The following is a 27,345-nucleotide window of genomic DNA, read 5'->3' on the forward strand; positions in this document are numbered from 1 at the left end:
CGGATAGTCAAACTTTTAGCCTTAATAAAACTCTTAGAAGGTATTTTACAAAAAATATTTAAAGTGACAACTTCTTATTGGTGACATCAGAAATGTAATAGTTTAAATATATATATTTTTAACTGTGCAGTAGCTCTTTGTGCGTGTGTGGTTCTTTCAAAATGCTAGGAAAGAGCTGAAACGAAGCATATATAGAAATGGGCATAAGAATACTCACCCACTAGTCTAAATCAGAACCTCTCTAACTGGACTGAATGTTATACATTTCTCCAAGACTTGCTGAAGATGGCTTTGACTAATCTAGTGTTGTCTAGAGGTTAACTTCCAGTGATTGCCTTACAGGTATCCTCTTTTGTCGGAACCCTTGCTGAAGTTGAACCAACTTTCAGCTCATTCCGCTTGAATTGAGTGTACCAGTAACTGGGTGTGTTTTACATGTGTTAGAGTTCAGTGATCTATAGCAAGCAGGGCACTTGAATCTCTTTGGAAGAAGCCAGGCTCCTCCCTCTCCACCCTGAAGCTTAGTACACGGTCCTGGCCAAGTTTCTTCTGCTGACCTACCGCAGAGTTGCTGTAATACGATGGGATGGCTGCTACACAGATAGGGGCCAAATCCTATTTATCTCTTCTCCTAATGGGAGGCTTTTCTGAACACATGAAGCTGCGGCCCTTGGTCCATCAAAGTCAGTACTGTCTACTCAGACTGGCAGCGGCTCTCCAGGGTCTCAGGCAGAGGTCTTTCCCATCACCTACTTGCCTAGTCCCTTGAACTGGAGATGCCAGGGATTGAACCTGGGACCTTCTGCATGACAAGCAGATGCTCTACAAGCAGCCACAGGATGAAATCCATAATGACAAATTGAAGCCTGGACGAAATGAAAATCGAGACAAACAGGTTTACCAGCAAGCCATTTATTCACTAACAGATTGTGGCACCAACACTTTAGAAAGCATCTTAGGACTGAGTCCACCCCGGTCCTTTCTACCAGACACACACTGGAGTTCTGTGCTACCTGTAAATTCCTCCTGTAAGTGGAGTAAATATTTGCTCCCTAGAGTCATTCCATGTCGAGACGAGCACATGGGGACTTGCGTCCCCTCTCCCTACAGTTCTGATCTAAATCAGGCCTGTGCACAGCTGGGAAATAAATTCAAACTATGAAGCTCCCAGTTTGCATGTGATCAAAAGGACTGGGGTGGACATGAGGACTCGAACACTGGTCCTTATGTTCTTCCTCTTCCACATTGTACTTAATCCCCATCATGGCTGTTTGAGTGTTAAAGCGCATGAAGAATATGCTGCGCTCCAACCTTCAGTCAGAGCGGCTATGCCACTTGGAGCGGATCTCTGTCCCTCTCTGAAACGATGACCTGGATCTTGTTCTCCAGGTGAGTAGCCAGCAGCATCTGCAGCTCCAAAAGGAAACCTCGCTCACTGTTGCTGTGCTCGCACAAAATCACAGTGATGCCTTTCGCGACAGCATCCAGGACGTCGTGGTGGGACATCTCTCCTGTCAACGCAATCGAGACGAGGTCCTTTTAAGAGCGTAAAACCACATGACTTGTAATCTATGACAGCACAGAATAATCAACCGTAAGAACTGGAGTCCCCTGCCTCCCCACCACTGGGCTCAGTAGAACACCACAGTATGTAACCCTAATCTGTGAGCAAGACCATCCATGATTTTATTTTTTAGTTTTATACCCTGCCCTCACCCCCCGGTCAGGCTAGGCTCAAGGCAGCTCACAGAATGTCATCAATACTGAGCCTTCCCCTAAGCAAGATAGACTTCCTGAGCAAGGTAGTCTGAACAAGACTTCTTGTTCAATACTGAGCAAGGTAGACTTCCCCTGACTATGGAAGATCCACTAATTTTGCAATTTGTAATAATCTCTTCCTTTCTGTAAATGTATTGAAATGTATTAGGACAGCAAGGGAATAGCTTGTTGCTGGGCAGGGTATCTCTGTGTGTCTGTGTGCTAGTAATTGGGGCAAGAGTCACGGAGGGTTACAGTGAACCATAACAAGAACTGGGTGAAACTGTTTGTAATACAGACAGAGAGGCGGCAGTATACTATCAGATATGCCCTGAATGTTGATGGCTGTCTTATCTTGAATTTGGATAAATATCCCTTCCTCAGTATGATTGGGACTCAGAGATTTCTGCCCATTAGGGCCTCTGGGTCGCAGCTGCCAGAATAAACTGTTTTCTTGAAATAATGGTTCGGGTCTCTATTTCCCCCACGAACCCGTTTACCGCTACAATACAATAAAGGTAAAAAGGTAGTCCCCTGTGCAACCACAGGGTCATTACTGGCCCAATAAAATAGAATCCAATAAAACTGAACAATATTGGTAAAGGTAGTCCCCTGTGAAAGTATACAAGCCCATAAAACATTAGGCAGATAGCGCCCACAGAACAGGGAAACAGCTGCAGTTGCAGGCAGCCAGGGCCCCATGCATTGCGGGGGGGGGGGGGGAAGGCCAGCTCAAATGGATATACGTAGCTGTCCTCAACCATAGGCCTGGTGGAATAACTCAGTCTTGCAGGCCCTGATATAAGTAATTGCAAGTTTGATACAAATGATGAAGTCTTCCATTTGCAGGCCATGTGCCAGAGGAGGCAGAAACATGCACTCTCTGAATAAAAAATAAATTTTAAAAATATGTTGCTATCAAGTCTCCGGGCTGGGATGTGTTGGAGTATTTGGGGAAGGGAATGTACAGGAAACAAACCCTGTACTGTTGTTTCAAATGCTTCCCTTGGATTATTCAGCGGCTAACCTGGTTCTTTTTAAACACAAAGCTGTGGAAGGGGATAAAGTCCCTTACCTGTGAGATAGAGATCGGCTTCTGTCCCCTGCAGAACACTAGTCCCAGAACCAGCACAGAGAGCAACCACTTTCACTTCCGATTCTACAGGACGAGAAATTGCACTGCTAAATGTTTTCGTTACTCTAATGACAGAAAGGCAGAATTCTGCACAGATCTTTGTATGAGGGTCTATCTAAATGCAATCTGTGGCATTGAAAGGGAGCAGAGTTACAAAAGGCCTCCCTCTGCTTAAGACCTTGGACAACTGATAGTTGATCCAAACCAGTTTCAGGGTAGTGTTTCCAGGCTGAGCCTGGTGAGTGGCAGGAAGACTGGGGACACAGAGGGCACAACGCCAGCTGTGTGCATACATCACTTCCAGGGGAAAACCAGAAGCTATGTACGGTAACTCTAGGAATCGCCAGAAACTATAGTTAAAGCCAACCAGAGGACTAGGAAGCCTAGTCTCTATGCTGGTTTTCAGCCATTTCAGTGAAGTGCACATTTGTGCCACTTCTGAAAGTATATTCAATACTGGATTCTCTAGCCATCTAAAGCAATTTTAAAAACATAAGTACTCTGATCCTAGTTCTGCAAGCACACATTCTCCTTCAGAACGCAGCAAATGGCTGTCTTTAGGAAGTGAGCGCACGCACGCACATGGCCAACATTTTCGTCTTGTGAGAAATTCCAATGCTATAGTTGCCATACCCAGTGATTTCCCTGCTCCGATGGCCAGGCGGACATGAGGCAGTCTTAGATGGCTCTTCATTCTTTCAATCAAGACTGATACGGCCACTGACTCCTTTAAGGTGCATAAGCGCCCCATTCCAGTATCTGCAAGCAGAGGCTGTGAAGAAGCATAAATTAAAGAGTTACTTTGGCAGTACATATAAACCTACAAGCAACCACCATGATGGGGGGGGGATCAGTTTCCATAAATAAAACATTTATTCCATAAATAAAACAGATGACATATTAAGAAGTGTTAGGCTTTAAAATCTATTTATCTGCTATTGTGCTAAGAACCGCAGAATCTGGTTCTGAGAATTTAAGCCTACTCCTGGAGTTCAGAGCTCCGTGAAATGAATTCAAGGCTGTCCTCAATCTAGCAAAGGGTTGGCTCCAGACTGAATTGGCCATTTCCACCAATTCCCACTGCAGACCCCCTCCCTCATGTTATGCGTAAGTATGCCCCTATCCCCGAGAAGCATTGTGTGGCGGTTAATATAATGGGAGAGGCAGGAAAGTTCCATTCTGCTGATGGAAAACATAGTCTGGATGCAACCAAAAAGACCCAAAAGGATGTAATGTGTGACCCCAGAACATCCCTAGATACAGTTTCTCAGCAGCAAGTTCTGTGATCAAAATGCCATGACCCCGGGAATCACTGTCAGGAGCCCCGTTAGTCATCCATGCCTTCTGCCATCCCTCCACCTCTGGTGCCCCTAGGCAATCGCCTAAGTGAGCCTAGTGGACAGGTTGGCGCTGCCAAAAATGCACTGAATCATGTTATGTCTTTTATGCGACTACATTCTAAAAACATTTCCTGTGTGTCAAGTGGAGCTGCCTTGGACTATATGAACCAGGCCTGTTTCTGTTGGGGGGAGGGGAAGCAAGTTACTAGCCCCCAGGATTGTGGGGAGGAAAGCCAAAACCAATTAATATTAGGAAAAACAAGATTAACGCTGGACAGATTGAATCAAGAGCCAGTGTGGTGTAGTGGTTAAGAGTGGTGGCTTGGAGCGGTGGACTCTGATCAGGTTTGATTCCCCACTCCTCCACATGAGCGGCGGACGCTAATCTGATGAACTGGATTTGTTTCCCCACTCCTACACATTAAGCCAGTTGGATGACCTTGGGCTAGTCACACTCTTTTAGCCCCACCTACCTCACAGGGTGTATGTTGTGGGGAGAGGAAGGGGAGGTGATTATAAGCCGGTTTGAGTCTCCCTTAAGTGCTAGAGAAAATAGGCATATAAAAACCAACTCTTCTTAAAAGCCCTCCCTCATCCCTCTTTTTGCTCTTCAGCTCATCTTCTCTCTCTTTCACGTTGCACCTAGGCAAAACGCCTCGACTGCAAAGAACACCTCCTCTCCAGCTCATGACTCCTCCCACATGCAGTGCACAGACATAACAGTTCTAACCAACCAACTAGCAGCACAGGGAAAAGATCTGTTCAGTGGTGCTAGGCATACGAGAGACTGGCATCCAGACCCTCCAGCAGAGGATAGATGTGGAGCCCGAGAGGAATAAGTCTGCTAGCCACCCGCCATGTAGAAGGGCTTTGAAGGCACAGAAACCCCTTTATTCAGAAAGTTTCCCAGGTTTACTTGAGGGAACGGGATACTTCAGCTGGGAAGGAACAATCCGTGGCTGGACTATTTATTCCCACTCTTCCCTGAAATACAAATCTTCCTCCGTTGGGTCATTCTGTCTTGAAGTATTTCATTTCTGGAGCTTCTGACCAGAGATGGCTTTCTCAACAGGGTTGCCAGACCCCTGCCGGGGGTGAGGATCCCCCTGCTTTGGGCTCCTTTCCCCCAGCACTGTACAGCCGGTTGGTCAAATTGAGGCCTAGGCCTCAACGCCGGTGTCACATTGACATCACTTCCATCAGTTTTTGCCCAAATACCCATGTTGTCGGTGATGAGATGTATCTTTTCAGAAGTGATGTCAATGAGCCGACGGCATCCAGATCTAGGCCTCATTTTGTGACTGGTAATCCCCCACCCCACCCCTGCTGGTTGCCAGGGGATACCTGGCAATCCTACTTCTCAACCAAAACAGGAACTGAAAAGATGCATTTCCACCTATGCTGGTTTTACCTTTTGTAATGACATGATTTCAGTCTTTTCATAAAGAGGAGTGTTCTGGGACAGCAGGGCCACCACTTGCAGCAAGGCATGCTGGGTGCAATTCAAGCTGACTCGCGTCTGCTCTTCACCATCAACCCTTGGGGAAAATGTTAACAGTTATGCTTAGAGAGGATAACAATTAAAGGCAGCTTGTATCTTAGAACCTGACCCAGTTGCTGGGCTGCACAGACAGGGAGAAAAAATACAGAGCCTTCTATTAGGTATGGGAAAGAGCACTAATTTTAGGATAGCAGTAACAGATTGCCAAATCCATTCTATTACATGAGCAGTACGAGGAATTGAGTTAAAAGCGAGTTAATCGTCTTAAGAGGAAATATCAATGAATCTGATGAAACAATTAAACCAGACCAAAGAGCGAGATTTGAGTCCAGTAGTACCTCCTAAAGACCAACAAGAGTTCCAAGGTATTTCTAGGCTTTCAAGAGTCAAAGCTCCGTCAGATAGGAGATGAAACTAAAGCAGACTGTTTTGGCCTGCCTGTTACTACAATACAGGTTACTGTTCAGAGGAGTCTTTCTTTCTGCATCAAGATAGCCTCCATTACTCTCCTTCAGGGGTCCCCAACCTTTTTGAGCCTGTGGGCACATTTGGAACTCTGACATGGCATGGTGGGCACCAGCCACAAAATGGCTGCGGTAAGAGGCCGAGCCAGCCACAAAATGTTTGCCCCAGCTTAACTTCAGTAACACAGTGCAGATCTTTGTGCTGTGGTGGCAGCTGCTGCCAAAGCAACTTTCAAAAACCTGCAAGGCCAATCAAATCTCCAAAAGTAAATCAGAAGCCTTGCTCGGCAAAAGCCCTACTTGGCAACACCCACTTACAAAAACACTTGGCAGGAGCCAGAAAAGGTGTTGGAAGGCATCATGCCGCCCATGGGCGCTACGATAGGAGCCCTGCTCGACTTCTTGCATGTCCATAATAACTTTCTATCACTCCGGCCAGCGTGGTTTAGTGGCTAAGAGCAGTGGTTTGGAGCGGTGGACTCTGATCTGGAGAACTGGGTTTGATTCTCCACTCCTCCACATGAGCAGCGGAGGCTAATCTGGTGAACTGGGTTGGTTTCCCCACTCCTCCGCATGAAGCCAGCTGGGTGACCTTGGGCTAGTCACAGCTCTCTCAGAGCTCTCTCAGTCCCACCTGCCTCACACGGTGTCTGTTGTGGGGGGGGGGAGGGAAGGTGATTGTAAGCCGGTTTGATTCTTCCTTAAGTGGTAGAGAAAGTTGGCATATAAAAGCCAACTCTTCTTCTTCCACAAGGATAGCCTGGTAAAATGATGCCTACTCACATATATCTTGTTCACGTGAACACATTCATCTCCATCTGACCTGTGAATACCAGCACGAGGGAAAAACCCCGCACAGCCTGCAACAGTACCTGGCAGGGAGAGTTGCAACGAGTGACACACCTGGCGTCTCACGCAGCCTGGACAAAACTGTTTCTAGGTTTTCAGCAGAGTGAGAGCTAAATTCAATCCGGTGACCCCCCTTAGTAGGGTAATTAGAAGTGGCAGACGAGTGCAAAGGGACTGTGGTGCAGGCACCTAAGAAAAATACAAAAAAAGGGGGGGGGATATCAATGTTTACTGTAGCACATCTGGCAAAACTCCACCTGCCTACCAGCTGACTCATACTTTAAAGTAAATAACATTTTACCCATTATCGTAACATTTCATATGTGCACCGATAGTATATTTCAGCACTTTATAACCACCGTATGGAGTGCTTTATAAACACAGGCAGGCAGTGTGCACAATAATATTGCGAGAACAAGATTTGAGTCCAGCAGCACCTTAACGATCAACAAGACAGCGGAATCAGCTCCCTAGGGAGGTGGTGAGCTCCCCCTCAATGGTAGTCTTTAAGGAGAGGCTGGACAAGCACTTGGCCAGGGGTTCTCAACAAGGGAATTTTAGGGTTCCAGGGGGGGAATTGGGAACACTATTCAGCAAAGTGTGATGTCCTGTACATTATGTACAATCTGGGAAATTGTAGTTTGTTTTTAATTTTGAGTTAGCGTGGGAAGGGGGGGAATTATATTCTGAACAATGGTGAAAGGGGGGAATGAAGCAAACAATGGTTGAGAACCACTGCTCTAGGCTGATTCAGCATTGAGCAGGGAGTTGGACTCGATGGCCTGTAAGGCCCCTTCCAACTCTATGATTCTATAAGATTTTCAGAGTATCAGCTTTCAAGAGTCAGATACCTGATGAAAGGAGCTTTGACTCTTGAAAGCTTGTACCCTGGAAATCTTGTTGGCCTTTACAGTGCTACTCAGCTTAAATCTTGCTCTTTCAGTGCAGACCAACACGGCTACCCACCTGAAACAGTATTATTATATGACATGGGGAAAAAACAACTAACGTGGAATGGAGACAGGTTCTAGGTAGTCTTCTCAATTATGTGCTTGTTTTATTTACCTGGAACACTTTTCACTCACTTTCTGGTCAAAAAGACTTGCAAAACAGTTAATAAAACAATAGCAAAAATACATATTTTTTTAAAACATGCAATCACAATACTAAATCAGTGACAGCAAAATAATTTTGCTTTGCACTGGCAGAAAATTAATGTATAGTTTGATTAGGAAATGTCTCACCAAGTCCTTTGGCAAGCCAGGTATTGACTCCATGAGGTGCAGCATCGTAGGCCGTATGGGGAGAGTAAATACCGACTCTGTTTTCCAGAGCTCGGATCACCAGGCGCTCTTTCCACGTTTGCCACGTTATACGCTTGAGCGGTTTGAAAATGGGGGGATGATAGGAAAGGACAAGATCCGCTTTCTTCTGCAGGGCTTCCTCCATCACTTCCTCCGTTAGGTCATTGGTGAGAAAGAGAGTGTTCACGACATGGGGAGGGCTGGGCTCGACCAGGAGGCCCACGTTGTCCCAGCTCTCAGCCAGCGAGAGCGAAGCGAAGTCGTTCAGGAAAGAGACCAACACCTTGAGATCCATGAAGGATTGTGACCTCAAATCAACCGAGGGCTGTACACGCAGGAGCTTCCGGGGGATCCGTTTCAGCAAGGACAGTGGCATGCAGATCTGTAAAGAACCGAGAAGGTGCAAAACACAATTAGGAACACGGATCAGGAAACCGGAATGTAAGAAAATACTATTTTAAAATCACACCCTCTTCAGGAGCTAGAATGACTTCTGCTCAGGGCAGGGCTGATAACAAATGGTACTGACATCACAAATCGGTTTTCAGCCACACCATTTTCTGTGTAACTGTACATATATATGAAGAAAAAGAGTTGGTTTTTATAAGCCAAGTTTCTCTACCACTTAAGGAAGAATCAAACCAGCTTACAATCACCTTCCCTCCCCACAACAGACACCCTATGAGGTAGGTGGGGCTGAGTGTGTGACTAGCCCATGGTCACCCAGCTGGCTTCATGTGTAGGAGCGGGGAAACAAATCCAGTTCACCGCTGCTCATGTAGGAGTGGGGAATCAAACCGGCTTCTCCAGATAAGAGTCCACTACTCCAAATCACCATTCTTAACCACTACACCATGCTGGCTATATGGGAGCATGACATAGGCTTACATCCCCTTCTAATAAACAAATACCGCACTTTCCCATGGGTGGCTTTAACTATGGGTATAACATTAAGCTGCAATGGATGCCAATCTGGTTAGTCCTGACAGGATTCCCTTGTAACCAGGGCTTCCCAATGGACCTCCAACCCACATTTCGGTCACGAGGACCTTCGAGAAAACCCGAGGAGCTGATGCCAAACTGAAGGGGAGGGTCCTGAACGGGAAATGTCTGCAGTCGCAGGCAAAATGGAGAAACCTGCGATGCCCTGGAAAAATAGGGATGTGCTGGTAGGCAGGCTTCTGTGAGATCGATTGAAGTCAAGCAGGCCTTGGGGGAGCAGGGCTTCGGTGACAGATGTGCTTGTGGAGCGTGTACCTGTTGACATACCTGAGGTCGAGGATGGCTCTCCAGTCTCCGTTTTTCTCGGGTATCGTGAGGTTTGGAGGCAGGGCTCTGGATTGATGCGTGGAGGAGGAAACTGGCTCTATGGCCCATGTCTTCAGTAGGCAGCTTATGGCCGCTGAAGTCTTTGTCTTTTTCTGTCTGAAGAGACCGAGGGGGAAGGAGGAAGAGGTCTGGGGGAGGCTGCAGAACTCTATGGTATAACCTTCCTGGATGGTTTGTTGAACGCAGATTGAAGCCACTGCTTTTGGAACTTCTGCAGTCTGTTCCCCACTGGAAGGTCTCTGGCGTCCCTTGTTCGGTTAGCCACTTGGGTTTGTCAGGAGCAGGGTGCAATCAATGATTTTTTTAAAAAATTAAATTGGATGTGAAAAATTTTAATTGGATTTTTTAAATAAAATGCTTTTTGACGAAAAATTTAAAGATAGTTTTCTATTTAAGATACATCATCATCCAAAGGTTATTCATCATGAAATAAGGATGAGCTTTTAATTATGTAGCCTGAGGCTGTATATTCATGCAATGTTTAATTTTTTGTTATAGTAAATGAATTCCATTCAACCATTCACAATGTCATGCTCTTCCAGAGGTTTCTGTAAGATTGTTTTGGGCAGTTGCCTGGTTTTGTAGTTCTCAAAACTGTAAATTTGTGTCTGCAGAGATGACATGCCTCTTCACAGCAAAAATGTTATAAATTTACAGAGTTGAGGAAAACACCTTAATCCCACTATTCCTTTGCAAATCTATGTACACAGAATCAACCCCATACCTCTTAAGTTTCAAGAAGTTAAATGAATAGAAGATTGTTTGGAGTGGAATAGATCTGCACAAGGAGCTAAATGTGAGGAGGGAGGGGCAAACAGTAAAAACGAAACCTTTTGAGCAGAATACTCCACAAGTCCTGGGATCTTTGTGTGTATAGTCTGATGTTTATCTTATTATTCTCTCCTTGGAAGAGAAAATTATCATGATAGTAGGCCGTAAAAAAGACGCAGTTTGGGAATACTTTAATGAAGTTCCTCTACCGATGGGTAAGGCAGGCATGAATGCAAAATGCAAACACTGGAACAATGAAATGCAAGGCCTGGTGGCGCAAATGAAATTGGAGAGAGATAATTATGAAATTATTGCAAGGTGAATTACCTCCTGTTTCATTTGGGCCACCAGGCCTTGCATTTCATTGTTCTAGTGTTTGCATTTTGATAAACCTCAGCCTATAAACACAAAGATCCCAGGACTTGTGGAGTATTCTGCTTTCATTTTTACTGCTTGTCCCTCCCTCACACTTAGCTCCTTGTGCAGATCTATTCCACTCCAAACAATCATCTATTCATTGAACTTCTTGAAACTTACCACTTAAGAGGTAAGGGGGTTGCTAGTGTGTACATAGGTTTTCAAAGGAACAATGGGATTAAGGTATTTTTCTCAACTCTGAAAATTTATTTTATAACATTTTTGCTGTGAAAAAGAGGCATGTTATCTTTGAAGGCACAAATTCAGTTTTGAGAACTGCAAAATCAGGCATCTATGATAATATCTTCTAGATGGAAAAACTGCCCAAAATAATCTTACAGAAACCTCTGAAAGAGCATGACATTGTGAATGGATTAATGGAATTCACTTACAATTTTTTTTAAACATTGCATGAAAATACAGCCTCATGCAACATAATTAAAAGCTAATCTTTATTCCATGATGAATAACCATTCAACTACAATGTATACTAAATAGAAAATCATCTTTAGATATATTTTCCCCTCAGAAAGCATTTCATTTTCTAAAATCCTGATTTAATTTTTTTAAATCCAATTTAAAAAATTTAATCATTGATTTTTATCTACCCTGATTAAGATTATACCATCAAGAATGAATCTTTGGGTGAAAACACATGGTCGCTTTAGCCTCCTTTATTCCGTTTCAGCCAGGATTCAGCCAGGATCGAACACATGCATTTCGCCTACTGTGCATTCGATCATGGCTGAAACAGGGAATAAAGGAGGCTAAAACAACCATGAGTTTTCGCCCTTTGTGTATAAAACCAAGATTAAAATACAGTCTTGCTGACTAGCGATTACAACCGATTTGATTTAAATCAAAACCACTCTGGTCTATTGCAGTGGGGGTTCCGTCGAAAGGAGCCCCCGGAGCCGGCCCACTGGGACCGCCTTTGATCTTGCCTGGCCAAGACGTGATGAGTGCGAAAGGGATGTGAGCTTCTCCGACCCCACCGCTGCTGTTTTATGGGTATGGCGTTCCTTTCCTCTTCAGGATCCACTAGGATCTTATCAAGGTGGTCCCCAAATAACCTGCCACCCTGGTATGGGTACGCCATTACTATAGCTTTGGAGTTAAGATCCATTTCCCAGGGCCGGAGCCACAGGGCGCGTCTAGCCGCACAAGCGTCGGCCATAGTACAGGCCGCGAAAGTCATTGTGTCCAGCGTAGCGTCCGCCAGGAAGTTGATCACCTTGAGAATGCGGCCGGATCCCACCTTGGCCCTTTGACTGTCGGCGGGAATGAGCTGATCCACCTTGCGGGCCCACAGGATGGCAGCTCGAGACATCAGGGAGGCGGCGGCCGCGGCTCGGATAGTCATCGCCATGGCCTCGTGGGACTTCCGCAGTGCACAGTCTGCTTTCCTGTCCAGGCCATCACGAATGGATCCTACGCCATCCTGCCGGATTACGACCGACTCGTGCAACTCAATGACCGCAGCGTCTGCCAAGGGGACCTTCAACAGCTCCATGGCATGAGGGGCCAAGGTATAAAGCTTTCTGGTCTCCTTCGGAAACGGCCTTTGGAGGTGGGCTTGGCCCATTCTTCCGTCAACGTCCTTGTGAAGAACTCCGGGAAGGGGACCGGCTTGTCTGAGGAGACAAGACTGGGGAAATACTCCTTGAGCCCCCGGCGTCTGGATCTGCCCCCTGAGGAGCCCTCCGCCGGATCGGGATCCTCCGACAGCTCTAGGACGACCATGGCTTGGGATAATAGGGTCTGGTAGTCGTTGGGGTCGAACAGGCGCGTGGACTGCTTGCGAACGACGGGCTCCTCCTCCTCCTCCTCCGAGTCGAACCCTCGCTGTTGCTCTTCACCCCGGGGCTGCGAAGAAGGGCTGTCCGTCCCTGTAGGGCTGTTGTGTTGCGTCCTGGTGGCAGCGGCGGCAGCCTGGTGGCAGCCCTGGGGCGGGGCTTGTCCGGCCTGCCCCTTTTCCTGCTTGGGCCTTGGCCTGTGGGGACAGGAGGGAGATGCGGGGACGGGCCTTTTGCACCCCGGAGACAAGAGCAGTGGCCAGGCTGGCCTGCATCTCCTTCACGTAACTGTTTATAAATTCCTCCAGCTCAGCCCTGGAAAGAAACTCCCCGCCCGTCGCCCCAGGCGTCGTCTGGATCGGGGCGAGACCCGTGGAGGAGGGTGGCCCGCTGTTGGGGCCCGGGTGGGCCGCTTGCACGTGAGGAGGGCCTCCCGGGCTTTGTCCGCGCACCCTCAGGCGCCTCCGTTTCCTGGCGGCCGCCATGTTGGGAGGCCCTCCTTCCTCCCGCCCTAACCCCGAAGGGCCGGCCTCGTCTGCACGGTCGCCCCATAAAAAATCGTCCCAGTCTTTCGCTCCCGGAGCCGCCATGGAGGTGGGGGGGGGGACGGGGAGGAAAGCAGCCGCAAAGAGCGGGGGAAGAAGCAACTGGGTTTAGGGGGAGAGAGGAGAGACGCTCGGCGAGGGGGAGGAGGTGGTCGCGGCGAGGCGTGAGGGAGAGCGCTTCCCGCCAGACGACCGCTCCCTTCCCTGGCCGGAAGCGAGACTGAGCGCCGAGGCGTTCGAGCGCGCTGGAGACCGGATGTACGAAATTGGTCCCGCCTCCCTGAAACCCCCCCAGCCACTCAGCGCCAGAATAGACCGTCCCCGCGTATCCTGGGTTTGTCGGTGCGGTCCTGACCTGATTCCAAAGACGGCTGCAACCCGGATTCGTCTGCCTGGGGCCCATTCCCACGTGCCCTTCCTTCATTTATAACTGCAACCCAGGGCTTTTTAGCAGGGGCTGTATACTGACCTGGTTCTAAAGACGCCTGCAACCCGGACTCGTTTGGGTAGGGCCTATTCCCACGTTCCCTTCCTTACTTGCAACTGCATACAGCAACCCAAGGCTATTTGGGCGGCGCTTTTTTGGAAAGGGTGGGCTCCGTTGCATTATATTCCCTTCCCTTGCTGCATGCAGCAAACCGTTCTAGCTGGAGCTGAGGAAGTGAGCTGTGGCTCACGGAAGCTCAGTACCCTGCCAGAAATGGTATTAAGTCATTAAGGTGCTACTGCGCTCTGGCTCTTTTCTATATCTGAAGAAGGGAGCTGTGGGCTCACGGAAGCTCACACCCTGCCTGAAATTTTGTTGGGTCTTTAAGGTGCTACTGGACTCTGGCTCTTTTCTCTATCTGAAGAAGGGAGCTGTGGCTCACGAAAGCTCACACCCTGCCTGAAATTTTGTTGGGTCTTTAAGGTGCCACTGGACTCTGGCTCTTTTCTCTATCTGAAGAAGGGAGCTGTGGCTCACGAAAGCTCACACCCTGCCTGAAATTTTGTTACTCTTTAAGGTGCTACTGGACTCTGGCTCTTTTCTATAGCTGAAGAAGTGAGCTGTGGCTCACGGAAGCTCACACCCTGCCAGAAATGTTATTAAGTCTTTAAGGTGCTACTGCGCTCTGGCTCTTTTCTCTATCTGAAGAAGGGAGCTGTGGCTCACACCCTGCCTGAAATTTTGTTACTCTTTAAGGTGCTACCGGACTCTGGCTCTTTTCTATAGCTGAAGAAGTGAGCTGTGGCTCACGGAAGCTCACACCCTGCCAGAAATGTTATTAAGTCTTTAAGGTGCTACTGCGCTCTGGCTCTTTTCTCTATCTGAAGAAGGGAGCTGTGGCTCACACCCTGCCTGAAATTTTGTTACTCTTTAAGGTGCTACCGGACTCTGGCTCTTTCCTCTATCTGAAGAAGGGAGCAGTGGCTCACGGAAGCTCAACACCCTGCCAGAAATGGCGCCAGCCTTTAAGGCGCTACTGCGCTCTGGCTCTTTTCCACTACAGCAACCCAAGGCTTTTTCGGCGGCGCTTTCCCGGAAAGCAAAGGGTGGGCTCTGCTGGATGACATCCCTGCTGGCCTCCCAACCCAACCCCCGCCCCCCCCCCCAGGCCCTGCCTCCAAACCTCCAGGAGTTTCTCAAGCTGGAGCTGGCAACCCGGAGCCCGCTTGTTGCAGCTCGAGATCCAGCCAGGGCCAAGCAGGGGAGGCGAGGCTTCCTCTTGCGACTGCGAGTCGTGCAAAGACGGCCCCTCGAGCCCCTCCAAGGCCTCCCAGCCCCTGAAGCCCCACCGCGGCATGCATTGACCTGCCAAGCCGGGGGTGGGTGGGGGGAGGCGTTGCAGGCCTGGCGCCGCCTCCGCTCCGCGCTTCCGAGCTCGGCCAGCCGGGGAAGGGAGAGAGGGAGGAAGGAGCTGCGGCGGCCGAGGGGCGCGTGAGTCCCCGGGGCTGGCGGGGAGGGCTGCTGGGGAGGGGGGAAAGGGCCGCTTCTCGCTTGCCTGGATCAATGGGGGGGGAGGCTAAGGGGGAGAAAAGAGGCACCCAGTGTGTGTGTGTTTGGGGGTGTGTGTGTGTGTTACAATGTATTTTGCATCTTGCAGAGTGGGAAACAGCTGCATGCTTAGGCTGTAAAACGGGTGGGGAACCTTTTTTCCACCAAGGGCCATTTGGATATTTATTTTTATATTATCTTATTTTATATTATATATTATATGTTATATATATTATATATTATATTATATATATATATATATATATATTATATGTTATATATTATATATATATATTATATTATATTATTTATATTTATTTTATATTATATTTATAACATCATTCGCGAACCACGCAGAATTATCAACTTAAAATTAGCCGACCACGGCCCGGATGGGAAAGGGTTAACACGGTTTCTTGGGCGGTCCTAGCCGCTCCGTAGCAAACGACTCTTCTGCAAGGGGAGAAAAAGGTTCCTTTTCTCAGCAGAACAAACTCACATCTACTTTGAATAGAGGCTATTCTTGTCCACGGTAGGGTGCGGATCACCAATCTGAGATCCTTATGAGCTAGAGATCTGCCAGGACCCACAAAGGGCCAGACCAAATGAGTTCGTGGGCCTTAAATGCCCCCCCCCGGGCCTGACGTTCCCCACCCCTGCTGTAAAATATATTCCTGTTGCATTCGGAGAGGCAAAGATGCGCAGGGTCGGTCGGGCTGCAATTCTGGTTGCCTTGGCCAAGGAGTAGTTGACATCCAAAGAAAAACTTCTCAGTACACAGCCACTGAACACTGAATATGTACAGTTTTAACAATATATATTGTTAAAACTGTACATGTTCAGTGGCTGTGTACTGAGAAGTTTTTCTTTGGATTTCAACTACCTTATATCAGTACACCTCCTGTTTATAGTTTGCCAAGGACAAACGTTAAATAGGATAGGAGACTGGCTTCCGAGTAGACACGCTCAGCGTGTTGAAGTCTTGGATAAGAACATGAAGTCCCTGCTGGATCGGACCCAGGCCCATCAAGGCCAGCAGTCTGTTCACACAGGGGCCAACCAGATGCCTCTAGGAAGTCACAAACAAGACCACCGCAACAGCACCATCCTGCCTGTGTTCCACAGCACCCAATATAATAGGCATGCTCTTCTGATACTGGAGAGAATAGGTATGCATCATGACTTGTATTCATAAGAACATAAGAAAGGCCCTGCTGGATCAGACCCAGGCCCATCAAGGCCAGCAGTCTGTTCACACAGGGGCCAACCAGGTGCCTCTAGGAAGCCCACAAACAAGGCGACTGCAGCAGCACCATCCTGCCTGTGTTTCACAGCACCTAAGATAATAGGCATGCTCCTCTGAAGTAAATTCAGAAATAAATCTGGATGATTTTGCTGGAAATCAGTTCACAAATGTGTATGGCTGGGATTGCAGCCTGAAGTGTCTGGTGGAAGGGGGACATGATTGCTCTCTTTAAGTATTTGAAGGGCTGTCACTTGGAGGAGGGCAGGGAGCTGTTCCTGTTGGCAGCAGAGGAGAGGACTAGCAATAATGGGTTTAAGTTGCGGGAGGAAAGGTACCGGCTGGATATTAGGGAAAACGTTTTTACAGTAAGAGTTGTTTGACACTGGAATCAGCTCCCTAGGGAGGTGGTGAGCTCCCCCTCACTAGCAGTGGTTCAAACAGAGGCTGGACAAGCATTTGTAGGGATGCTGTAGACCAGTAGTTCCCATACCTTTTGGCCCACTGCCCCCTTGGTTCCACAAACTCAACCCCAGCGCCCCCTACCCTATCCCACAAAAAGCATTATTCAAAATAGGGGTTAGCATGACGCACTAAAGATAATAATAAAATTTCAAAACAGTAACAATTAATTGCACATCTGTTCAAAATCACATTAAAGCTTTTTAGTTGAAATTTATTCAACAAAACTGATGAACTTGATCCAGCAGTACCAGCTCTTCAAAGTCTGGTAAAAAATTCTGATCGTTTCCACCCAATTTGCCAGCAGGGTGCCATCGCATGATCTATTGTAAATTAGTGAACAACACAGTTGAAGGGGCCCACCTCTAGCGCCCCCCTGCTGCCCCCTTGCCTCTTATTTCCCCCCTAGGTAATCCCACTGCCCCCCAGGGGGTGGTACTGCCCACTTTGGGAACCACTGCTCTAGACTGACCCTGCATTGTGCCGGGGGTTGGACTAGATGGCCTGTAGGGCCCCTTCCAACTCTATGATTCTGTGAGCGTTTGGACACTTACCTCCGAGAAAGCTGTACTAAAATGGGCTAGACTTGTTTACAAACAAACAAAGAGAGCCCTGTGTTCTATGCTAGTCTTTTTGGGTTTCATAAGTTGTCCTTTGCTCAAGATGAAATGGTGCTCTTAACATAATGAAATAAAATTATTAGACACCTGGAAGAGGACTTACTTCTTTTTTTTTAGGGGTGGAAGTTTATCCGATAATGACCTTACTTTGATCATGCTACTAGATGACAATTTTACTGTACATGCAGCACATTGTATTAAACTTTTCCACATACAAAAATGCAGTTGTAAAATTTGTCAAACATGTAACACAAGAACTTGAAGGGAGGAGGTAATTGTTGAAACTGCAACTTTCAACTGTGTTGTTCTTTCAGGAAATCTTCAAGCAGCGAGAGCTTTGTGTTTGTGGCCAGCACAGATGGTGAGACTGATTGTTTCCATGTCTTTATTGCATTTATTTATTTAGCTATTTATACCCTGCCAGAGAGCCAGCATGGTGTACTGGGTAGGAACGGTGGACTCTAATCTGGAGAATCGGGTTCGATTCCCCACTCCTCCACATGAGCAGCGGACTCTAACTCTGGTGAACCGGGTTGGTTTCCCTGCTCCTACACACAAAGCCTGCTGGGTGACCTTGGGCTAGCAATTGAGATCGAAAACAGCTCTCAAAGTCATTCTGCCCTCATCGATTTTATCCTCACAAGAATAACCTGTGAGCTAGATTAGGGTGAGAGAAAGTGATTAGCAGCTTCTATGACTGAGTGGAGATTTGAACCTGGGTCTGACTGTATACATTCGTGAATTAAGCTTAAATTGTATACGTCCTTAGAACTTGCGTCCAGTTAAATGTGTACAGGGCCAGGCTGCATAAAACCTGGGTGCAATGCTTTGTGTATGACTTTTCTTTGTGGGTTTCAGGCTTGATTTTAAGGGAAATATTCTTTGGGCTTTTCCCACTGTTGCCGATTGCATTTTTGTAGCTGTATGTTTCATTTGTATGTGTGAGTAATGTTTTCCCATGGGAGGCTCAGGTTTACGTCATCAGAAAACCTGCTTATTGGAGGGAAAGAGTGAAAACCTATTTTACATCTGAATGCTGTTTGTATGCATGTTGAGCAGGAAATCTCAAATAACAAAAAGAGACCTGGATTTGGAAATAATTATATGTCTAAGGTCTTAAGTGCTGCCTTGACCTGGATGACCCAGGCTAGCCTGATCTCATCAGATCTCAAAAGCTAAGCAATGTCGGCCCTGGTTAATACTTGAATGAGAGTCCACCAAGGAATTCCAGGGTTGCTATGCAGAGGCAGGTTATGGCAAACCACCTCTGTTCATATCTTGCCTTGAAAACCCTACGGGATGGCTATAAGTTGGCTGCGACTTGAAGGCGCTTCCCACCACAACAAGGTCTACAAAATAGGCTCCAGACCTCTTTCTGGCTACTGATGAGTTAGTTATCTTAACTGTCTTTGTGAGTGTGCAGAACTAGTTCTGTTTATTTCCATATACAGGGACTTGGTTGGGTTTATCGGTTTGGCTGCTTTGTTTTGTTTTAGAATCTGTCATTGAATAATGAAACCAATCCTTCCCCCCCCTTAGGCGGTGACGCTGCACACTGATGTGGGAGACATTAAAATAGAGCTGTTCTGTGAGCGAACCCCCAGGGCGTGCGAAGTAAGTAGTTCAGCTTGAACGGAGACCCCCTGAGTTGCCCCTATGTGATGTTAGCAGCTGACCCCGATGTTCTGATTGAGAAACCAAAGGCGTGCTTGTAATGGTGTAATCCGGCTTGAATCGCAAGGAGAAAGGCAGACTATCCATGATTTAAATAAATAAATAAATAGGGCATAATAGGAAAAGTAGATTAGGTTACTGTGGTTTCTTTGTTTTTTTAGATGCTCAAATGAACCTGTGCCCTTTGGACTAAATGTTTTCACGCCTCAATAGACACTTAATTTTGGCAGAGTAACAACCCAAGCCTTTTCCTCTGCAAATTCAATCTCCTAAAATCTTTTTAAAAGGCTTGGCCCGTTTTCAAAATGTTGACAGTTGCTAGACCATAGCACCCTTGTATAGTGTGATACATACAAATGATAGACTGTAACTGACAGGATTTTTTTTTTAGGCTTACAAATCTTGATGTTTGGCCCTGGGTCAGCTATGCCATTTCCCAATCTCCTTAGCCATAATTAAGAGTTTATTCCTTCTTTCTCCCACTTAATTTCCTTCCACCTTTCCCTTTGAGCCCAGAATTCAGAGTACAGTTTAAAGCTGTGTGTGTGTGCGTGTTAAGTGCCGTCAAGTCACTTCCGACTCATGGCAACCCTATGAATCGATGTCCTGCAAAATGTCCTAGAGCCTTGCTCGGGTCTTGCAAACTGAGGGCCACGGCTTCCTTTGTAGAGTCAATCCGTCTTTTGTTGGGTCTTCCTCTTTTCCTGCTGCCCTCAACTTTTCCTAGCATGACTGTCTTTTCCAGTGACTCTGGTCTTCTCATAACGTGACCAAAATACGATAGCCTTTTTAGGCATTGTAGTTTCTGGGGTCAGGTCAGTCTTGATTTGATCTGTAGCCCACTGAATTGTTTTTTTCAGTCCACGGTATCGGTAACACTCTCCTCCAACACCAGATTTCAAAGGAATCTACTTTCTTCCTATCAGCTTTCTTCAATGTCCAGCTTTCACACCCATACATAGTAACAGGAAATGGCATGAATTAACTTGATCTCGGTTGCCAGTGACACATCCTTACACTTCAGAATCTTTTCTAGCTCCTTCATGGCTGCCCTTCCCAATCTCAACCTCCTTCTGATTTCTTGGCCGTAGTCTCCCTTGGCTGCAGTTTAAAGCTAACCATGGTTAATACTGGAAAGGGAAAGGAATTTAAGTAGTGGGAGGAAAAAGAAGCGAGAGTTATGTCCACCCAGAATTCTAGAGTGCGTGTCTATGTGTGGATCTATCACATGCCCCTGCTGTCTTAGATCTTAACCCACACTCTCTTTTTCTTTAGAATTTCCTGGCTCTCTGTGCTAGTAATTACTACAGCAGCTGCATATTCCACAGGAATATCAAAGGCTTTATGGTACAGACAGGCGATCCAGCAGGTAAAGCATTCTGTTACTTACTATTGGAACATTCGTTCAGAACAGTAGCGAAGAGTGACGTAGCAAACCATTATTATGGAAAGGGGTGTCATGATTCTGTTAATTCGCTGTGCAAACTTTACAACCGTAGCTGCTAATTATGAATTTTAAACGGTAAAATAGTCAGGCAAATGGGCGTGATGTCTGGCACCTCCATTCCTGCATTGCCAGTAAACCAAAGCTTGTAATAAACTAAGATTCCTTCATTATACTAAATAAACTAAGATTCCTCTCATTATGTGTGAGAGAGGAGGAAGATGGTGTGCGTATGAGCATGGTAGCACTCAGGGATTGGGGACATCCCAGCAGAAGGTGATGTCTAACTGCTGCCATAGTGGATGAACGGAGGTGAGAAGCGCAGGGTCGAGCTACGAGCCAAGAGGTCTTTCATTTCAGCTTCCTGTTTGACAGCTTGGTCATACGCCCTCTTTGTTATTCTGGCTCTTGCCTGCAACCCCCCTTTGAGACAGGTGAGCAAAATGTTTCAGCTGTTTTGCATCAACTACCTCCTTTCTATTGCCATCTGACATCCAGTGGGAAGTTAAGGGGAGAGGTGGGGGTGGGGAATCATCTCATATGTATTGGGGTACAGGGAAGGTAAGGAACAGAGGGAATTAATTCTGGACAGCACAAGATACTTGTACTGTTTTGTGAAATTTTGCAGATCCCATGCAGAGTTGGGATAAGGCTCATTTTCTTGAGTCCTCTTCAGTTCACTGAAAACTTGAGGGTGTTTTTTGTGCCCGGCATGGGTGGTCGTGACTGGTAAGCAGGTTCATGGAATTCTGCTCATTTCCTTACTGTTCACCCTTAGGCTCTGGGAAAGGAGGAAACAGCATCTGGGGCAGGAAATTTGAAGATGAATTCAGTGAATATTTAAAGGTATGTTTTGCTCCTTTTGCAGTTTCTTATTGATGGTTTCTTGAAGAGGAAATGGTGCTGACTGTAAAGCAATGGGGTAGCTTATTATTTGGGATTTACATTCCTAAGGAGAGTTACTCCACTCTAAGCCCATTCATTTCAATGGGCTCAGACTGGAGTAACTCTCCTTAGGAATGCACTGTTAGTTGTTCTCCTCTCCTCTTTCTCTCTGCTAAAAGGGGCAAAGGTGTGCCGTACTCTAAGTGGATAGGCTTGGTAGCGTCTGGCTGGATCTGCCTGTTGGAGGTCTGTCCAGCAGTAGTGTCTTTTTCTTCTCCCTCTTGCCTTCGCTTAGCCCTATGTGAATGTCAGGAGAAGAGGGAAACCTGGTGTAAGGGACTGAAGGCGTTCTGCGGGTTCCTTGTACTGCTAAAAACAACACAAACTCCTGTCTCTGGCTTTGATTGCTTGCGCGGCTCAGGATACAAGAGAAATGGCAAAGACCAGTCGCTGTGTCCACCTTTTTCATGCAGTGGGGAAGCTGAGCACAGCGAACATTTGGTCACTGCTGATCTTTGGCAAGGGTCGGGAATCCACCCTGCTGATGTGGGAAAGATGACGCAAATCTGCAAATATGAACACAGAGATTAGACTTGGATTGCTGTTCTAAGGGGGGCGCTGGCAAAACACTTTGTTGCTAGAGTGGGGGATGCAGAAATCCCCGTAGAAATAACAGGGCTTATTTCTGTGGATCTGAAATTTTCGAGGTTTATCTTCTTTCCAACATCAAGAAGAAGTGTTTTGAATATCGACAGTGGTAGCGGTGACAAAACAACATTTAAAAAGGTGTAACGCTTTCACATTAAGATGACAAAGGCCTAATTAGAATGACCAACAGAGCAGGGCCAGACAACAACTTTTAGAGGGATATGATATGTCCCCCCCCCAAAAAAAAAGGGCCCCGACCTGGATGGCTCAGGCTAGTCCAATCTAGTAGGAAGCTAAGCAGGGTCCTGGTTAGTACTTGGATGGGAGACCACCAAGGAAATCCAGGGTTGCTATATAGAGGAAGGCAATGGCAAACCACCTCAGTTAGTCTCTTGCCTTGAAAACCCCATAAGGGGTTGCCCTAAGTCGGCTGCGGCTTGACAGCACTTTACACACACACAAAAAATGCCCCAGGAAAGCACAAAGGTGCTCCATTGGTCTGAGAGTTGTGCTGGTCAGCTCAATATTTATTTTACTTTTATTTATTAATGTCATTTATAGTCTGCCTTTCTCACTTGCACTCAAGATGGATTACGCAGAGTGCGTCAATATAATAGACAGAATGGGTATTCGATGAACAGTAGGATTAGAGTAGTAGAACCCTTCAGAAATCTAAAAACAGAACTGAAGCAAAGCATAAGTCATAACATGATCCATTCAGTGATGCAAAAAATTTACACGAGCGGAGTCACAAAACTTCCCATATTAGAGTATGACTATGGAACATAGAAAAATAGTTAGCCTTTTTCAAACAGTGGGAAAGAATCTCGAAAACATGGGGATGGAGCTGGGCCACATGAACCTTTTATACAAGGTGTTATAACCCCCCACAATTTTCCTGCTTCTCTTTTAGCACAGCGTCCGCGGAGTCGTTTCTATGGCGAATAACGGCCCGAACACAAACGGATCCCAGTTCTTCATCACCTATGGCAAGCAGCCACACCTGGACATGAAATACACTGTTTTTGGGAAGTAAGTAATGCTTCATTGGCCCTGGTGGTGTGAATAGCTGGGAGAGAGCTGGCCTGTCTACATGGTGGTCATTTTAAGGGGGTGGTGGTGGAGGAAGCTTTCGGTCTCTCGAGGGATTTGAACTGTGATTCTACAAACTCCAGGGTGATAGTAATGCAATATAAAAACAAGCAATCTATTAGGAATAGTCAGATATATTTCACTTAAAATTCTTTGCTGAACCCCAGTGCTGCAAAAATACAACTTGAGAAAGCAGACAGTTGAGGAAAGAAAAACTGAAAGGTTGATTTAAACAAAAAACAAATTGCTTGTAATGGTATAGAAAGGTGTTTTTTTTCTGGATTCATTTAGAGCTTTATTCTCAATCAGATGAGTGTAAAAGATTGTCTTTTGTTTTTGTATTGAATTGGCTAATAGCAGCCTTGTACCCACAAATGGAATTTTGACTCTAAATCGGGCTCCAATATCTATTCCAATTCTTGGTTCGAGTGGTATCTCACTGTTGGATCCATCCATATTCTGTAATTCCTTTGTGGATTCTAATCCAGGGATCCCCTGTAAGGTGCCCGAGGGCACTATTGCACCCACAGACACTTTCTCTGGTGCCTGCTAGGTGTTTTTAGGAAGTGGGTGGGACCAGGTAGGACTTTTGCTCTGCAAGGCTTCTGATTGACTATTGGAGATTTGGTTGGCTGTGCATTTTTAAAAAAAATGTTGCTTTGGCACCTGCTGCCACCACAGCACAAGGATCTGCACTGTGTGAGTGAAGTTCAGCCATGGCAGCCATTTTGGGGCTGGCTCCGTATCCCACATTCCACAGATTCAAGGACTGTGGATCTTTCTACTACCCCCACCCCTTGCAGATCCCAGAGAATTTATTTCTGGGGTTGTGGGACCCACATTATTTAATAGCCACATATGATGGGAGACAGCAGTGGAGTGGGGGAACGGAGGATGAAATCTCCTCTATTTCATCAGGGCATCTCTGCAGACAAAAGAGGCAGGAAAGGCAGGTTTGTCCCCCTTCCACCTCCTGACCCCACAAGACATTCCCAAAGTCAGAATGGACTACTGGGGGAAAGGGAGTGCAAGAAATATCCATGACCATCAGTGCATTCCGGTGACCAATCATGGGATCCAACCCAGAAAGCCCTGACTGTAATGCTGTGTATCTAATGGAGATGAGGATTTAGGATTTGCTATTTGGTTTCGGCTTTAACTGAAAATGTTTTTAACTATTATTGTAAACTGCCTTGAACCTTGAGGAAAGGTGGAATATAAATGTTTTAATAATTAATAAAGATGGCAGTCCAGTGAGAAGCATAAAGAATCTGCTCTGTACCCACAGTCCACATTTATTTATTTTATTTACAAAATTTATATCCTGCCTTTTGCCCTTATGAGGGCAATCAAGGCAGCTAACGATTTAAAACGTGCATGATAAAATCAATTATGAAACTATTAAAATCAGCCCTCCTTCCAACCACACATCATTAAAACAATTTAAAAGAGTTAAAATGGAGTTAAAATACATACAAAGCAGAGTGTGTGTGTGTGTATATATATATATATATGTGTGTGTGTGTGTGTGTGTGTATATATATGTGTGTGTATATATACGTTTGTGTGTATGTGTGTATATACGTATACGTAGACACAGACAGACACACACACACACACACACATATGCACATGCTGAGAGCCAGTGTGGTGTAGTGGTTAAGAGATGCAGACTGTACTCTGGAGAACCGGTTTCGATTCCCCACTCCTCCACATGAAGCCTGCTGGATGACCTTGGGCCAGTCACAGTTCTCTCTGAACCCTCTCAGCCCACAGACAATGACAAACCACCTCTTTCAGTCTCTTGCCTTGAAAACCCAACGGGGTTGCCATAAGAGCTGTGACTTGACAGCGCTTTCCACCACCACCACATGTGCACGCATACGCATAACTGAAAAAATTCAAAACAATATTGCAAATGGCAGCATTTTTAGATTTTTTAAAATGTCTATCAGGAGAATTATTTTAACCTGCAGAATAACTGTCGCTTCAATCTGAACGACAGTTTTTCTCACAATTATAATTTCCTCGCAGCGATACCTGTTTAGAGATCTTCATAGTTGGAGATCTTTATATTCTATAGATAGCCTGCTAGGAGGCTGAAGTGCTGTAAGGCGAAGATGAGTCTCACGACTGTGTTCTTTTATTAATCCCCAGAGTAATCGATGGTCTGGATACACTGGATGAGCTGGAAAAACTGCCGGTGAATGAAAAGACTTTCCGCCCTCTTAGTGACGTTCACATCAAAGATGTCACAATCCATGCCAACCCTTTTGCTCTGTGACACAGAAAGGCCGCTCAGAATTAACTGCCAATGACTTCTGAAGAGCGGTGGGCTCACTCGTGCATTCACTCTTGGAATCGAGGATTTGCCAAAACTTTTTGTGACTTTTCTAATTTCAGTATTTCAGCAGAGGGAGAGAAGATGCATCTCGATGCATGAAGTTGTACGTGTTTCACAACGCTAGAAAAAAACCAACACATTGGGAATTTTATACATGAAATATGAAGCTACCTTTCTCTGTTTAAAGTTCAACATGATTTATTTTTCAATATCTTGTTTGCCTCTTCTTTTCACATAAGGGAGCTGATAATGAGAGCATTTACACGGAGATCAGTGTGTAAAATTCTGCAGCCTGTCCAATGCCTTGACAACTGGATTGACCGATTCTAGCTTTGTCTTTGCTGATGTGTAAGCCCTCTCTTGACAAAAACACCCAGTTCTGCATCTTCCAGTAATTCAGTTTTTAAGTATTTTAAAATCCTGGGTAATGTCCAACTGGAATGTGCTGAATCATAAAATTATTTACTGTAAAGTATATGCCACAATGCTGATTCTGTGAACTTAGGCACATAATGAGAGGGAGGGCAGGAAGGGATGAGTCAGTGCTTGGCTCTCGTGGCCCAGGGTGATGCCGATCGCCACTTTGGGGTCAGGAAGGAATTTATCTCCAGGCCAGGGTTTCTGGAAGTTTCTTGCCTTGCCCTTGGCTTACAGCAGGGGTCACTGGGGGAGTGGGGAGGGGAAGGTAGTTGTGCATGTCCTGTGTTGTGCAGGGGGTTAGACTAGATGACCCTTGAGGTGCTTTCCAGCTCTCTATGTTTCTAAAGGGGTTAGAAGAAGGGTTCACTTCTACATGCCGACTTTCTCTACCTTCAAGGAGTCACCGTGATTTTGTCTAACTACTATAGTACAGCAGGCTAACTAGCCTGCGTGGTGTAGTGGTTAAGAGTGGTGGTTTGGAAAGGTGGAGTCTGATCTGGAGAACCAGGCTTGATTCCCCACTCCTCCACATGAACGGCGGAGGCTAATCTGATGAACTGGATTTGTTTCCCCACTCCTCCACATGAAGCCAGCTGGGTGACCTTGGGCTAGTCACACACTCAGCCCCACCTCCCTCACAGGGTGTCTGTTGTGGGGAGGGAAAGGGAAGGTGATTGTGAGCCGGTTTGATTCTGCCTTAAGTGGTAGAGAAAGTTGGCATATAAAAACCAACTATTCTTCTTCTTCCCTTGGCCTTATCTTAGTGCCACGTCCATAGTCCACATTTTGTGATTAACTTCACACCCACGAGAAATAGCAGCATGAGCAGTGTGATGCGCTTCTGTTTTCCTTGTGCAGGCATGATTGTTTTGTTAGTAATCCTAGCTGACTCACGGCATTAAATTTTCTATCCCCAGTCCAATTGAATTAGGACTAGGTGATTAGCCTACTAGCATTCAGCGTTGCCCATTTAGCATAATTAAATAAAACCCTCAAACAGCCGTCAGTGACCTACGGCTGGGCCCTACTTCTAATTTGTGCAGCTAAGAGGCACCAGAATGGGGATGAGAAACACCAAGAAAGGCAGGTGTGACTTTTCTTTAGCCACCAGCCAAAAATCAGATATATTGAATGGCCCCAAGTAGAATACTGAAAATCACAGTAGCTGAACAACACCAGCAGTGTATACAGGATATAGAGTACAGAAGTACATGGCTATAAGGCACCAACTAACTACAATATCTAAACAATTTATTATTATTTTTACAAGAGAAAGTTCACTTTTCATCTATTAAAGGTAAAGTCCCCTGTGCAAGCACCGGGTCATTC

General features: G+C 46.2%; 2 protein-coding genes across 2 annotated transcripts; one reads left to right on the plus strand and one right to left on the minus strand.

Moving 5' to 3' along the window:
* Nucleotides 1–1,326: 1,326 nt before the first annotated feature.
* On the minus strand, nt 1,327–8,661 carry NIF3L1 (NGG1 interacting factor 3 like 1). Its single transcript, XM_056861472.1, has 6 exons — nt 8,292–8,661; nt 7,071–7,236; nt 5,645–5,771; nt 3,527–3,665; nt 2,834–2,917; nt 1,327–1,511 (listed from the first exon to the last, which is right to left on the minus strand). Exons 1-6 carry the CDS (start codon nt 8,644–8,646, stop codon nt 1,327–1,329), a joined length of 1,056 nt encoding a protein of 351 aa, XP_056717450.1. The 5' UTR covers nt 8,647–8,661.
* A 4,486-nt stretch (nt 8,662–13,147) lies between these two features.
* Nucleotides 13,148–25,536, plus strand: PPIL3 (peptidylprolyl isomerase like 3). The gene is made up of 6 exons (XM_056861221.1): nt 13,148–13,258; nt 19,049–19,123; nt 20,459–20,552; nt 21,406–21,473; nt 23,074–23,192; nt 25,410–25,536. The coding sequence occupies exons 1-6, from the start codon at nt 13,148–13,150 to the stop codon at nt 25,534–25,536; spliced, it is 594 nt and encodes a 197-aa protein (XP_056717199.1).
* The last annotated feature ends 1,809 nt before the right edge of the window (nt 25,537–27,345 follow it).

Source organism: Euleptes europaea, chromosome 15 (genome assembly GCF_029931775.1).
Source record: "Euleptes europaea isolate rEulEur1 chromosome 15, rEulEur1.hap1, whole genome shotgun sequence".
Lineage (NCBI taxonomy): Eukaryota > Metazoa > Chordata > Lepidosauria > Squamata > Sphaerodactylidae > Euleptes > Euleptes europaea.

What these genes read in the sequence shown, in the direction of transcription:
- PPIL3 (XM_056861221.1), top strand. Translation starts at nt 13,148, where the DNA reads ATGTTGGGAGGCCCTCCTTCCTCCCGCCCTAACCCCGAAGGGCCGGCC. An exon ending in GAACCCCCAGGGCGTGCGAA is followed by an intron (nt 19,124 to 20,458) that starts GTAAGTAGTTCA and finishes CTTTTTCTTTAG; the next exon opens with AATTTCCTGGCTCTCTGTGC. An exon ending in ACAGACAGGCGATCCAGCAG is followed by an intron (nt 20,553 to 21,405) that starts GTAAAGCATTCT and finishes GTTCACCCTTAG; the next exon opens with GCTCTGGGAAAGGAGGAAAC.
- NIF3L1 (XM_056861472.1), bottom strand. Translation starts at nt 8,646, where the DNA reads ATGGATCTCAAGGTGTTGGTCTCTTTCCTGAACGACTTCGCTTCGCTC. An exon ending in CTGGCTTGCCAAAGGACTTG is followed by an intron (nt 7,237 to 8,291) that starts GTGAGACATTTC and finishes TATTTTTCTTAG; the next exon opens with GTGCCTGCACCACAGTCCCT. An exon ending in CGGAGCAGGGAAATCACTGG is followed by an intron (nt 2,918 to 3,526) that starts GTATGGCAACTA and finishes CTCGTCCTGTAG; the next exon opens with AATCGGAAGTGAAAGTGGTT.